This window comes from Bombina bombina, chromosome 1, assembly GCF_027579735.1.
Source record: "Bombina bombina isolate aBomBom1 chromosome 1, aBomBom1.pri, whole genome shotgun sequence".
NCBI classification, from domain to species: Eukaryota; Metazoa; Chordata; class Amphibia; order Anura; family Bombinatoridae; genus Bombina; species Bombina bombina.
The window spans coordinates 892,861,086-892,877,126 of record NC_069499.1 but is presented as its reverse complement, the minus strand read 5'-3'; the positions used below and the strand labels follow the sequence as shown (position 1 = coordinate 892,877,126).

General features: G+C 38.4%; 1 protein-coding gene across 2 annotated transcripts in view; it reads left to right on the top strand.

Moving 5' to 3' along the window:
* Positions 1-16,041, top strand: part of LPCAT2 (lysophosphatidylcholine acyltransferase 2) — a 272,374-nt gene that overhangs the window by 60,415 nt on the left and 195,918 nt on the right. For both annotated transcript variants that reach the window (XM_053699568.1, XM_053699567.1), the window contains exon 3: positions 13,633-13,772. In XM_053699568.1, the coding sequence (XP_053555543.1) occupies positions 13,633-13,772 (140 nt within the window). The remainder of the gene's footprint in view (positions 1-13,632; positions 13,773-16,041) is intronic.

Here is a 16,041-nt window from a genome sequence, read left to right as displayed (position 1 = left end):
AATAATTAACAATTTACCTGTAAAATAAATATTAACCCTAACATAGCTACAATGTAATTATTAATTATATTGTAGCTATCTTAGGGTTTGTTTTATAGGTAAGTATTTAGATTTAAATAGGAATATTTTAGTTTATAAATGAATTAGATTAATTTAATATAAATTTAGTTAGGGTTAGATAGAGTTAATATAGTTAATATAAATACTATAGTAACTATATTAACCCTAATATAATTAGGGTTAATATAGTTAATATATATAATGTAATACCTATATTAACTATAATATACTTAGGGTTAATATAGATAATATAGCTGGCGGCGGGGTAGGTAGATCAAATTAGGGGTTAATCATTTTAATAGAGATGGCGGCGGTGTAAGGGGCTTACATTAGGGGTTAATAATATTAATATAGCTGGCGGCGGTATAGGGGGATTAGATTAGGGGTTAATAATTTTTATATAGGTGGCGGCGGTGTAAGGGGTCAGATTAGGGGATAGATAAGGTAGATGGCGGCGGTTTTAGGGGCTCACAGTAGGGGGTTAGTTTATGTAGATGGCGGCGGGGTCCGGGAGCGGCGGTTTAGGGGTTAATAACTTTATTAGGGATTTCGGGGGGGGATCGCGGTTGACAGGGAGATAGACATTGCGCATGCGTTAGGTGTTAGGTTTATTTTAGAAGATCGCGGTTGACAGGGAGATAGACATTGCGCATGCGTTAGGTGTTAGGTTTATTTTCTAGTTAGTTTAGGGAGTTACGGGGCTCCAATAGTCAGCGTAAGGCTTCTTACGGCTGCTTTTTGTGGCGAGGTGAAAATGGAGTAAGTTTTCTCCATTTTCGCCACGTAAGTCCTTACGCTGCATATTGGATACCAAACTGCGATGGTTTGGTATACCTGCCTATGGCCCAAAAAACTACGGGCGACGGCAGAAATATACGCGCGTAACTTCTAGGTTACGCCGTATATAGGATACCAAATCAGCGTAAATATTAGCGTCGCCGGCTTTTGCGGGCGACGCTTTATATCGGATCGACCCCATGGTGTTTTACAGAACATTCATTAGTATTGTATGCCACCCTTAAAAGGACATTTAACACCTTGTAATTACAGAAATGTTCTGCAGTCTTCCAATAAATTAACATATCAGCAAAGTCTGAACTCTATAAGAAGAGAGTAACACCTTGTTTGCTGCAATTGTTTGTCACGCTCCACCCATTATTTCCTTATTTGCCAGGAGCCAAACCTAACAAGTCTGGAGGTGACAAGGCTTGCCACTGTCATTGTGTTTACAAAATCTCCATGGTTTGATAGTGTCAGAAAAGATAACCAACTGCAAATTAAGGAGAGATAGGTGGCAGGGTTAGGCTTGTGAAGCTTGCTATGTGCTCTTTTAGTTTTAGGACTGGAAATGGAAAATCTTTTTTTTTTTTTTTTTTTTAACCATTAAATTACACGAAAAGGGGGCAAAATAAATAATGAACGTATTGGGCAACATTGTTTTACTTTACACAGTTAAAGATTTTACATTACAATCTCAAAGGCCTAGATTTAGAGTTTGGCGGTAGCCGTGAAAACCAGCGTTAGAGGCTCCTAACGCTGGTTTTAGGCTACCGCCGGTATTTGGAGTCAGTCAAAAAAGGGTCTAACGCTCACTTTTCAGCCGCGACTTTTCCATACCGCAGATCCCCTTACGTAAATTGCGTATCCTACCTTTTCAATGGGATCTTTCTAACTCCGGTATTTAGAGTCGTGTCTGAAGTGAGCGTTAGAATTCTAACGACAAAACTCCAGCCGCAGAAAAAAGTCAGTAGTTAAGAGCTTTCTGGGCTAACGCCGGTTTATAAAGCTCTTAACTACTGTGCTCTAAAGCCTGGTTTCTCTACAGCTGGGCCGTGGCCCAGTACCGGGCCGTGATAGCCCTGCTGGTGGGCCCCAACCTGTCATGCCCCCACTGCACACTCTTACCCCACTGCTCACCTGGGGCAGACTGATACCAATCAAGGCCCCAGGAAAACTTTCTCACACTGACCAAAATGTATTAAATTTTATGCAAATGAACATGGTAGCCTCCCTGCCCTGCCCCCAACAGGCCCCTCAACCTCCAGAGCCAGGACCCCCAACATTAAGGTCCAGAGAAAGGGCACCCAACCTCCAGGGCCAGACCCCACACTCCATGGCCCTCAAAGCGACAGACCCCCGCCAGGGCCCCCACTAAACCCACACTTTTTTTGCTTAGTTACTGATAGGGCAACTGAGAACTCCAGCTTAATGAATGCACCAGGATCCGCGGAGATGCCATTTGTGGGCCCCCCTACTTGCTGGTCCCTCGGCCCAGGTCCTATTTGCCTGGCTGATCAGCCTACCCCTGCTGCTCACTATATATATATATATATATATATATATATATAAAACTACCGGGCCCTGGACATGTCTAGCTAAAACTTACTGGGCCTTGAGGTCACTTTGGTTGAGAACCACTGCTCTAAAGTACACTAACACCCATAAACTACCTATGTACCCCTAAACCGAGGCCCCCCCACATCGCCGACACTCGATTACATTTTTTTAACTCCTAATCTGCCGACCGCCACCTACGTTATACTTATGTACCCCTAATCTGCTGCCCCTAACACCGCCGACCCCTATATTATATTTATTAACCCCTAACCTGCCCCCCACAACGTCGCAGCCAGCTACCTACACTTATTAACCCCTAATCTGCCGTCCGCACGCCGCCGCCAGCTACATTATAGCTATGTACCCCTAATCTGCTGCCCCTAACACCGCCGACCCCTATATTATATTTATTAACCCCTAATCTGCCCTCCCTAACATCGCCAACACCTAACTTCAATTATTAACCCCTAATCTGCCGACCGAATCTCGCCGCTATTCTAATAAATGTATTAACCCCTAAAGCTAAGTCTAACCCTAACACTAACACCCCCCTAACTTAAATATAATTTTAATCTAACGAAATTAATTAACTCTTATTAAATAAATTATTCCTATTTAAAGCTAAATACTTACCTGTAAAATAAATCCTAATATAGCTACAATATAAATTATAATTATATTATAGCTATTTTAGGATTAATATTTATTTTACAGGTAACTTTGTATTTAAAATAAAAAAGAACTAAGTTACAAAAAATAAAAAAATATTTACAAACATAAGGAAAATATTACAACAATTTTAAACTAATTACACCTACTCTAAGCCCCCTAATAAAATAACAAAGCCCCCCAAAATAAAAAAATGCCCTACCCTATTCTAAATTACTAAAGTTCAAAGCTCTTTTACCTTACCAGCCCTGAACAGGGCCCTTTGCGGGGCATGCCCCAAGAAATTCAGCTCTTTTTCCTGTAAAAAAACACATACAATACCCCCCCCCCAACATTACAACCCACCACCCACATACCCCTAATCTGACCCAAACCCCCCTTAAATAAACCTAACACTAAGCCCCTGAAGATCTTCCTACCTTATCTTCACCATACCAGGTATCACCGATCCGTCCTGGCTCCGATATCTTCATCTAAGCCCAAGCGGGGGCTAGACATCCATCATCCGACGGCTGAAGAAGTCCAGAAGAGGCTCCAAATTCTTCATCCTATCCGGGAAGAAGAGTAGATCCGGACCAGCAACCATCTTCTTCCAAGCGGCATCTTCTATCTTCATCCGATGAGGACCGGCTCCATCTTGAAGACCTCCACCGCGGACCCATCTTCTTCCGACGACGACTTCCCGACGAATGACGGTTCCTTTAAGGGACGTCATGCAAGATGGCGTCCCTCGAATTCCGATTGGCTGATAGGATTCTATCAGCCAATCGGAATTAAGGTAGGAAAATTCTGATTGGCTGATGGAATCAGCCAATCAGAATCAAGTTCAATCCGATTGGCTGATTCAATCAGCCAATCAGATTGAGCTCGCATTCTATTGGCTGTTCCGATCAGCCAATAGAATGCGAGCTCAATCTGATTGGCTGATCGGATCAGCCAATCGGATTGAACTTGATTCTGATTGGCTGATTCCACTTGCCACTGTCATTGTGTTTACAAAATCTCCATGGTTTGATAGTGTCAGAAAAGATAACCAACTGCAAATTAAGGAGAGATAGGTGGCAGGGTTAGGCTTGTGAAGCTTGCTATGTGCTCTTTTAGTTTTAGGACTGGAAATGGAAAATCTTTTTTTTTTTTTTTTTTTAACCATTAAATTACACGAAAAGGGGGCAAAATAAATAATGAACGTATTGGGCAACATTGTTTTACTTTACACAGTTAAAGATTTTACATTACAATCTCAAAGGCCTAGATTTAGAGTTTGGCGGTAGCCGTGAAAACCAGCGTTAGAGGCTCCTAACGCTGGTTTTAGGCTACCGCCGGTATTTGGAGTCAGTCAAAAAAGGGTCTAACGCTCACTTTTCAGCCGCGACTTTTCCATACCGCAGATCCCCTTACGTAAATTGCGTATCCTGTCTGGACTTCTTCAGCCGTCGGATGATGGATGTCTAGCCCCCGCTTGGGCTTAGATGAAGATATCGGAGCCAGGACGGATCGGTGATACCTGGTATGGTGAAGATAAGGTAGGAAGATCTTCAGGGGCTTAGTGTTAGGTTTATTTAAGGGGGGTTTGGGTTAGATTAGGGGTATGTGGGTGGTGGGTTGTAAATGTTGGGGGGGGGGTATTGTATGTTTTTTTTTACAGGAAAAAGAGCTGAATTTCTTGGGGCATGCCCCGCAAAGGGCCCTGTTCAGGGCTGGTAAGGTAAAAGAGCTTTGAACTTTAGTAATTTAGAATAGGGTAGGGCATTTTTTTATTTTGGGGGGCTTTGTTATTTTATTAGGGGGCTTAGAGTAGGTGTAATTAGTTTAAAATTGTTGTAATATTTTTCTTATGTTTGTAAATATTTTTTTATTTTTTGTAACTTAGTTCTTTTTTATTTTTTGTACTTTAGTTAGTTTATTTCATTGTAGTTATTTGTAGGTATTGTATTTAATTAATTTATTGATAGTGTAGTGTTAGGTTTAATTGTAGGTAATTGTAGGTATTTTATTTAATTTATTTATTGATAGTGTAGTGTTAGGTTTAATTGTAACTTAGGTTAGGATTTATTTTACAGGTAATTTTGTAATTATTTTAACTATTTTAGCTATTAAATAGTTCTTAACTATTTAATAGCTATTGTACCTGGTTAAAATAAATACAAAGTTACCTGTAAAATAAATATTAATCCTAAAATAGCTATAATATAATTATAATTTATATTGTAGCTATATTAGGATTTATTTTACAGGTAAGTATTTAGCTTTAAATAGGAATAATTTATTTAATAAGAGTTAATTAATTTCGTTAGATTGAAATTATATTTAAATTAGGGGGGTGTTAGTGTTAGGGTTAGACTTAGCTTTAGGGGTTAATACATTTATTAGAATAGCGGTGAGCTCCAGTCGGCAGATTAGGGGTTAATGTTTGAAGTTAGGTGTCGGCGATGTTAGGGAGGGCAGATTAGGGGTTAATACTATTTATTATAGGGTTAGTGAGGCGGATTAGGGGTTAATGACTTTATTATAATAGCGGTGCGGTCCGGTCGGCAGATTAGGGGTTAATAAGTGTAGGCAGGTGGAGGCGACGTTGTGGGGGCAGATTAGGGGTTAATAAATATAATATAGGGGTCGGCGGTGTTAGGGGCAGCAGATTAGGGGTACATAGGGATAATGTAAGTAGCGGCGGTTTACGGAGCGGCAGATTAGGGGTTAAAAATAATATGCAGGGGTCAGCGATAGCGGCAGAATAGGGGTTAATAAGTGTAAGGTTAGGGGTGTTTAGACTCGGGGTACATGTTAGAGTGTTAGGTGCAGACGTAGGAAGTGTTTCCCCATAGCAAACAATGGGGCTGCGTTAGGAGCTGAACGCGGCTTTTTTGCAGGTGTTAGTTTTTTTTCCAGCTCAAACAGCCCCATTGTTTCCTATGGGGGGATCGTGCACGAGCACGTTTTTGTGGCTGGCCGCGTCCGTAAGCAACTCTGGTATCGAGAGTTGAAGTTGCGTTAAATATGCTCTACGCTCCTTTTTTGGAGCCTAACACAGCCATTCTGTGGACTCAAAATACCAGAGTTATTTTAAAGGTGCGGCCAGAAAAAAGCCAGCGTTAGCTACTTGGGTCATTACCGACAAAACTCTAAATCTAGCCGAAAGTGTTTAATGTCCCTTTAAGCTGTTTATGTGCAGCACATGGTGTTTTGCTGTTATAGTGTAGCATTTGGCTGCGTTCACATGCTTCTATTAAAGGCAAATTACACTCCAACTATAATTCCCCTAAAAACTTTGAATTATATAAAAAAGGGGCAATGACAGTTTAATATGTTTTCAAAGGAACGTATTTATAGGCAGATGTTGTGTTTCATTGTTGATATAGTATGTGCTTGTATAAAAATGACATACAGGGGCATATTTATCAAGCTCCGTACGGAGCTTGATGCCCCGAAACAGAAGTTATGAGGCTGCGGACAGAAATCGCCAGAAATCAACTCGATTGAATATGATCAGGTTGATTGACACCCCCTGCTAGCGGCTGCAAATCTGCAGGGGGGCGGCATTGCACATTCACAAGAACTGCTGGTGCAATGATAAATGCCGAGAGCGTATGCTGTCGGCATTTATCGATGTGCAGCGGACATGATCTGCAATATAGGATCATGTCCGCTCGCACAATCATAAATATGTCCCATTGTCAGTACATGGTTGTCTTATGTTATTGTATATAGCATATGACTGTGATTACACTGAGGTCCCCTCAATGGTACTCATCCACAATGTGGTCTGGTTCAGAGTTAAAGGGACACTAAAACCAATTTTTTTCTTTCATGGCTCAGATAGAGCATGCAATTTAAAGCAACTTTCTAATTTACTCCTACAATCAATGTTTCTTTGTTCTCTTGCTATCTTTATTTGAAAAAGCAAGAATGTAAAGTTTACGAGCTGGCCAATTTTTAATTCAGCACCTAGATTACCTTGCTGATTGGTGGCTCCTTTGCTTAGATTCCTGCTTTGTCAAATAAAGATAGCAAGAAAACAAGGAACATTTGATAATAGGAGCTAATCAGAATGTTGCTTAAAATTGCCTGCTCTATTTGAATCATGAAAGTTTAATTTTGAATAGATTATTCCTTTAACCTCCTGAAAACATCAAAATAATCATAATCTGAGTTATTAATCTCTCAATTTAATTTTCCATAAAAAAAAATGCTAAGGTTTAATGACAAATAAAATGGTGATTTCTTGGGTTTAGTGATTACTAGGTATGAGCACTCATGGTTTATGTTAGCGAACAAATGCCGAATAGCATTCAGCTATTTTCTGAGCCAAATTTTTTTTCAGGTGAATGTGCAACACATTGAAATCAGTGCAAATCCAGGGGTTAGTATGTTGCAATATCGCAAGAAGAAATCCAACTGCGAAAAGAGCCGAATGCTTTTGGTGGCAACCATATTCGGTCTTTGTTCGCTAACAAAACCCCTGAGTGCACAAACCCAATGATTACATCACAGGATGAAGCATCTGTAGGTTGACTGATTCATTTTAATTGTGTGTAATTTAGTGATGCTAATAGGTGACGTGTGTGCAATTAACCTGTTGTGCATCAAATCCAGATGTGTGTATGTCTCTTAAAGGGATTTGAACAATGGTATTATCAGTGCACATGTGTTTATTGTGTCATTTTGCTAATTTTTATTAGTGTAAAGATGTTTTTTATTACTTTTTTAACTTTAATTGATTGAGCAGTTTTGTTTTATTTTTGTTTGGTGACTGATTTCTAACGTCACCCAGTATGGTGGTGAGTGATTTCTGTGTTATTGTCCTAAGTACAAAACCATTATTACATTCCCTTAATTTTTGGGGTACTCAGCAATAAGTAAAAAAAAGTGTTGTCCTAAGTTTATCAAGTCCTTTTAGCTGTGGAATTTGATAAATGACATTGGCTCTATAAATTAGTCATTAAATATCAAGAATGTAGATTGTGATCATCCAGACAGCACTGGCACTTTGTTAAGTATGGGGCCATTTTTCACTGAACCGATAATAAAAAAAAGTGCTGCGTATAATCAATAAAAATGGCTGATCTGCCGCTCTTAAATAGACAGTAAATTAAAAATTAAACTTAAATTGATTGGATAGAGCATGACATTTAAAGAACTTTCCAATTTACTTCTATTATCAATTTTGCTTAGTTTTCTTGATATCCTTTGTTAAATAGTAATCCTAGATGAGCTCAGGAGCGTCTTTAGCCATCTGGCAGTAGTAGTTGCAACATTGTTTCTAGCAATGTTATAGATAGTAACAAACACTGCTGCTATAGACAGCAATAGACATGTGCACACTTCTAACTTCCTATCAGCCTATCTAGTTTTCAATAAAGGATGCCAAAAGAGCAAAGCAATTTTGATAATATAAGTAAATTGGAAAATTGTTTTAAATTATGTGCTGTATCTGAACCATGAGAGTTTAATTTTGACTTTACTGTTCCTTTAAAATACAGATCAAACTGCAGATTGTGATAAACCACCAAATCAAGAGTAGTCTCTCACATCATAAGGTTTCACATCCCTGTGTTATACATTGGTTTTAAAACTATACGGCTAGATTACGAGTTTTTGTCGGTAAGGCTTGTGGTGCTAACAAGCCTTTTTTTCCCACCGCTCCCTTAAGACAACGCTGGTATTACAGGTTTTTTTAAACCTGGCGTTAGCCGCAAAAAGGTGAGCGTAGATCAAAATTTAGCTCCACATCTCACCTCAATACCAGAGTTGCTTAAGTCAGCGGTGAGCTGGCTAAACGTGCTTGTGCACGATTTCCCCATAGGAAACAATGGGGCTGAGCTGGCTGCAAAAAAGCAGCGTTCCATTGTTTCCTATGGGGAAAGTAATTTTATGTCTGCACCTAACACCCTAACATGAACCCAGAGTCTAAACACCCCTAATATTACACTTATTAACCCCTAATCTGCCGCCCCGCTATCGCTGACACCTACATTATATTATTAACCCCTAATCTGCCGCTCCAGACACCGCCGCCACCTACATTATCCCTATGAACCCCTAATCTGCTGCCCCTAACATTGCAAACACCTACATTATATTTATTAACCCCTTACCTGCCCCTCAATGTCGCTGCAACTATATTAAATTTATTAACCCCTAATCTGCCGCAGCCGCCAACGTCGCCGCCACTATTATAAATGTATTAACCCCTAAACCTAAGTCTAATCCTAAACCTAATCCCCTCTAATTTAAATATAATTTAAATTAAACAAAATAAATTTACCATCATTAAATAAATTATTCCTATTTAAAACTAAATACTTACCGATAAAATAAACCATAAAATAGCTACAATATAACTAATAGTTACATTGTAGCTAGCTTAGGATTTATATTTATTTTACAGGCAACTTTGTATTTATTTTAACTAGGTAGAATAGTTATTAAATAGTTATTAACTATTTAATAACTTCCTAGTTAAAATTAAGACAAATATACCTGTAAAATAAATCCTAACCTAAGTTACAATTACACCTAACACTACACTATCATTAAACTAATTACCTAAACTACCTACAATTAATTACAATTAAATTAAATTATGAAAAAAACCACTAAATTACAGAGAAAAAAAAGAATTACAAGAATTTTAAAATAATTACACCTAATCTAATCCCCCTAATAAAATAATAATAAAAAAAAATAATAAAATTCCCTACCCTATACTAAATTACAAATAGCCCTTAAAAGGACCTTTTGCAGGGCATTGCCCCAAAGTAATCAGCTTTTTCACCTGTAAAAAAATACAATACCCCCCAACATTAAAACCCACCACCCACACACCCAACCCTACTCTAAAACCCACCCAATCCCCCCTTAAAAAAACCTAACACTACCCCCCTGAAGATCTCCCTACCTTGAGCCATCTTCATCCAGCCGGGCACAAGTGGACCTCCAGAGGGGCAGAAGTCTTCATCCTATCCGGGCAGAAGAGGTCCTCCAAGCGGCAGAAGTCTTCATCCAGGTGGAGTGTGGCGGATCCATCTTCAATCCAGCTGACGCGTAGCCATCCTCTTCCATCGACGTCCTAACGAAGAATGAAGGTTCCTTTAAATGATGTCATCCAAGATGGTGTCCCTTGAATTCTGATTGGCTGATAGGATTCTATAAGCCAATCGAAATTAAGGTAGGAAAAATCCTATTGCCTGATCCAATCAGCCAATAGGATTGAAGTTCAATCCTATTGGCTGATTAAATCAGCCAATAGGATTTTTCCTACCTTCATTCCGATTGGCTGATAGAATCCTATCAGCCAATCAGAATTCAAGGGGCGCCATCTTGGATGACGTCATTTAAAGGAACCTTCATTCTTCGTTAGGACGTTGATGGAAGAGGATGGCTCCACGTCAGCTGGATTGAAGATGGATCCACTCCGTTCTGGATGGATGAAGATAGAAGATGCCGCCTGGACCTCTTCTGCCCGGATCGGATGAAGACTTCTGCCCCTCTGGAGGTCCACTTGTGCCCGGCTGGGTGAAGGCGGCTCAAGGTAGGGAGATCTTCAGGGGGGTAGTGTTAGGTTTATTTAAGGGGGGATTGGGTGGGTTTTAGAGTAGGGTTGAATGTGTGGTTGGTGGGTTTTAATGTTGGGGGGTGGGTATTGTATTTTTTTTACTGGTGAAAGAGCTGATTACTTTGGGGCAATGCCCCGCAAAAGGTCCTTTTAAGGGCTATTTGTAATTTAGTATAGGGTAGGGAATTTTATTATTTTGGGGGTCTTTTTTATTTTATTAGGGGGATTAGATTAGGTGTAATTAGTTTAAAATTCTTGTAATTCTTTTTTTTCCCCTGTAATTTAGTGTTTTTTTTCGTAATTTTGTTTATTTAATGTAATTGTAATTAATTGTAGGTAGTTTAGGTAAATAGTTTAATGATAGTGTAGTGTTAGGTCTTGTATCTTAGGTTAGGATTTATTTTACAGGTATATTTGTATTTATTTTAACTAGGTAGTTATTAAATAGTTAATAACTATTTAATAACTATTGTACCTAGTTAAAATAAATACAAACTTGCCTGTAAAATAAATATAAATCCTAAACTAGCTACAATGTAACTATTAGTTATTATGTAGCTAGCTTAGGGTTTATTTTATAGGTAAGTATTTAGTTTTAAATAGGATTTTATTTAGATTATTTTAAATTATATTTAAATTAGGGGGGATTAGGTTTAGGATTAGACTTTGGTTTAGGGGGTTATACCTTTAATATAGTAGCGGCGACGTTGGGGGTGGCAGATTAGCGGTTAATAAATGTAAGTTGGTGTCGGCGATATTAGGGGTTAATAAAATTTAACTAGTGTTTGCGAGGTGGGAGTGCGGCGGTCTAGGGGTTAATATATTTATTAAAGTGGCTGCAATGTCCGATTGGCAGATTACGGGTTAATATATTTATTAAAGTGTTTCCGATGTGGGGGAGGGGCTTGGTTTAGGGGTTAATAGGTAGTTTATGGGTGTTAGCGTACTTTTTAGCACTTTAGTTAAGAGTTTTATGTTCCGGCATTAGCCCATAAAACTCTTAACTATTGACTTCTTCCAAGACTCGTAATACCAACGTTAGGCAAATCCCATTAAAAAGATAGGATACGCAATTGACGTTAGGGGATTTGCGGTAAGCTTGAGTCGTGGAAGAAAAGTGAGCGGTACACCTGTACCTGTCAGACTCGTAATACCAGCGGCCGTAAAAAAGCAGCGTAGGGACCTCTCAACGCTGCTTTTAAAGTCTAACGCAACACTCGTAATCTAGGCGATAGTTTCCCTGGCAAGAAAGTTTAGTTTTGATAGTTTCATAGGAAGAATTTCTTCCTTAAATTAGAGGCTTGGCCCTACTGTTGCCCGGAGTGATACCTTAAATTAAATACTATTAAAGCTACTTATCAATTGTATTTTTTGTAAACATTTGTATGATAAGATTTTGCTTCACTTATAGAACCCTATAAACAGGCCATTATTTTACTGTTATTTAAATTCTTGCACTGATCTTAAATGGACATTGTAACGTAAAATGTCTAACATTTTCTCACCATTAATGTTCTTATTTTCATAATTGAAGGCCAAATTATGAGTGCCGCGCTAACAGTTACGGTCAATTGAAAAAGGGTTTATCATGGCTGTTTGCGCACGTCGGATGTAGAGCTAATATTACAAGTTTAAAGTACATTCTTGCACTTGATCATAATTGAAGTTAACGTGCGTCGGGTTAGTGCGTCCTCAGAGCTCTGGTTAACTGTTTTGCAAAACAAAAAAGTCTCACAACACACATCAAAAATACATTTAAAAGTGCAGTCATCATAACACTATCTAATAAAAATTATTTTTATAAAATTGCACAAAAAAGTTAAAAGGGATCAAAGATATAAGGTCTTATATGTATATGTTTATATGTGTGTACATTAGTATTTATATATTTATATGGGTATATGTATTTACAGACATATATTCACATATAGACACAAATACTTATGTATAAATTAGGGCTGGGCGATATGGGCAAACAATTTTTTTTCAAAAAATAAAAAGGAAGTTAGCTATATTATGTTGTGTATTTATTTCATTTTTATCTCTATATCTATTAGTGCAACAAGTTTGGGGCAAAACTTTGCACCAAATTTGTAGAAATAATATTGTCCCCTTCCTTTGTAATGAGAGACAAAGTTGTAACATAATCCATAAGTAGTAATGTATTTTTCATTTTTATCCCTATATCTACTAGTGCACCAAATGTCGAGCAATTATATTGTTTTATTTAAAAAGGTTATACACATTTAATAAAGTTTCTAATTTACTTGTATTATGTAATATACGTCATTCTCTTGCAGCATCGAATATAAGCTATCTGTGTTTTCAGACTCCCATTGAGCTCTATGGGATCTGCGACCTCAAGGGAGGTGGATTGAAAACTAGGTACGCAAGCGTAAATGTAGAATTTTTGATAACTTAGTAAAAGCTTCAAATAGTGTCGATTAGGAAGGCGAATGAACACAATTTCACTCGAATACCACTGTTTTCAACTCGCATCGATCTGCGTCGGATTGAGATTGCGGGATCGTTTTTTACGTCACAAATTTCAACATTTGCCGATCTTGACACTTTGATAGCTACGGCGGATCAATCTCGCAACAAATATGATGCAGAATTCAAGCGTTTTCAGTTGACACTTTGATAAATAGGCCCCAGTGTGTTTTATGCATTTGCAAAGCGGATATTTTTATCTCTTAACAGATTGTGGTTTTCTGGATCAAAATCTAAAATAAAGAGTAAAACTGGAAGTAAAAAGTCCACAATGTTGTTTGTTATGCATGTAATCCTATATAATTGTTGTATCAGCTGCATTGTGTTAATTCCATATGCTATCACTGTAATACTTGTTTTATATTTGTGTTAACTCAATGCATTAATGAGGTCTTGTATAGAAAATTAATACTGCTATCCTGGTGTTTAGTCTGCATTGAATTACAGAAATACTGGAATGATATCTTAATATCTATGTTTAATCCCAGACAAAAACAAAACTGTTTTTTTTGTGTCCTCAGATGTGGATATGCGCCATAATCCTTCTACCAATCCGAGTTCTTCTCTTTGTTCTGGTGTTAGTATTGGCCTGGCCATTTGCAGCACTCGCTACATGTTGCTGTCCAGAAAAGTCCCTGCAGCCACTTGGAGAAAGGAGAAGGTAAGTTTGTAAATTTCGTTTGAGAGTTGACCCATTGGTCTCTAGCTGAATCAGCCTAATCCCTGAAAGGAGAGTAGATCAGGGCATAAACAATTTGTAAACTACTAATTCCAAACATGCAATTAGTTATTTTTACTCTGTGCTGAAGCCTTTTTCGTTTTTCTTTCTTTATTTAATCAGACAGCAGACATAGGGGCCAAATTATCAAGCTCCGAATAGAGCTTGATGCCCCTGTTTCCGTGTGAGCCTTCAGGCTTGCTTGCCGGAAACATCAGTTATGAAGCAGCGGTCTAAAGACCGCTGCTCCATAACTTGTCCGCCTGTTCTGAGGCAGTGGATAGAAATCAACCCGATCGAATACGATCGGGTTGATTGACACACCCTGCTAGCGGCCGCGAATCTGCAGGGGGTGGCATTACACAAGCAGTTCACCAGAACTGCTTGTGTAATGATAAATGCCAACAGTGTACGCTGTCGGCATTTATCGATGTGCGGCAGACATGATACGCTACATCGTATCATGTCCGCTTTCACTATGATAAATTAGCCCCTAGATGTTTCCCTGTGGGCTTTTGACAAGCAATCTTATATTGCTTTGTGATTACTCCAGAAACTTGATGACCAATTCGGTTGGAAAGTGATCTACCCCTATGTGATAGAACTTAGTGACTTTAATTAGTAGCTCACAATATTTGCTTATTGACAGTGGCTAAACCAAATTATTACATATTATTATTGCTTCTGTAGGTAATAAAGAAATAAATAAAATGTTGTTTTTTTTCTAAATGTTGCTCTCAAATTTTGTATGATTTACAGTCTAGCATCAATTCATATTTAGACATTTGGCCCCTGACACAGAGTTTTGATGTGGGGGTGAAACGTACGTTGGCACTCAGTGTGTTGTTCTAATGCTGGTATAGGTCTCTCGTTACCAGCATAACTTTTACAAGACATAACATTACAAGACAAAGTCAAAAGACCCTTGGTTTTTGGATTTTCAGACAGCGTCTGGGAAGAGTTTCTAGACATCCGTGGTATACCCTGTAAAGAATGTAATATCTGAGAGGGTTGGATAGGACGAATCCCTGTTAGCATGTAAATACAGAACAGTATTTTGGAAATCCGAATATTTACATAGTTCTCTGTATTGGAAGAAAACTGTACTAAGTACATCAGCTGGAAATATTTGCAACCTATGGGACAGAGTATATGGAACACTGACCAATCAAGGAGAAGTGAGTAATAAGATCATCACTCCCACCTCCTACGTCACATCACTGAACCGGCACGGACCAGGGAAAAGAAGGTGAATGGCGGATGCGTTACAACTTGCTCCTTCAAGTTAAGAGGTATACCTCTGAATCCAAAGCTTGCAAGCTACTGCTATCCTCTGGGGACTGTGTGAGTAATAAGACCTTGAGTGCAGCTGTTCGGCTGTGGTTGTTCCTCTTGGGGACCTTTGTGCAGTATCTTGTTCTCCTATAATGTAATAGTGTATAGTTTTCTACTTGTCTTGCTATTTAGTTTTAGTTTAGGTGTGTGTTATAAGTTGTTATTTTGTTCAGAATTGCTGAGCTAATTTTGATTGATAGTTTTTTAAATAAATTAATTTTATTAATACATATCCTGTGTGCAGTTGCCCCTTTCTTTAAAGTGACAGTACCTTATGTCACTTTGTTCTTTTTCTTTCTTTGGTAATATACAGTATAAACATTTAAGGGATGCACCGAATTTAGACTTTAAGTAGTATTAACTCCTCCTTCCTTTCTTTCTTATATATATTTTGATATATATCTGTTACTTCAGATATATTGCGGCTGAGCAGCTACCTGAGTTTAGTCAGGATCAGAGAATTTTGCCGCTCCCATGGCTGGGTAATTAGATAACCCTAGCTTTATGGTATGTGAGGACCAGGGGTTATAGTTTTCCTTTTTCTTACATTTTATTTCCCTGTTCGGTCAGTTTTTCCGGATCATTATAATGTTTAGTGTTTTGGACACTTTATTTTTTGGGGACATGGTTCAGGAGGTAGTAACCCTATGTTTACTATTTTTTGAGGGATAGGACCGTTGGTGGCGTAGTTTACTTTACACACCTGTTTAAATAAAGTCACAACTGTACAGGCTGGCTATGGCTACTAAATGATTTCTATCCATTCAGCAAGTTCATCTGTGGCACCTCCATCTGCGAACGAGAAGGGGGGCTTCCCCAGACTATCTATGGACTTTTCAGAGTGGAATATTAGGGTACCCCTCCTCGAGTAAGAAAT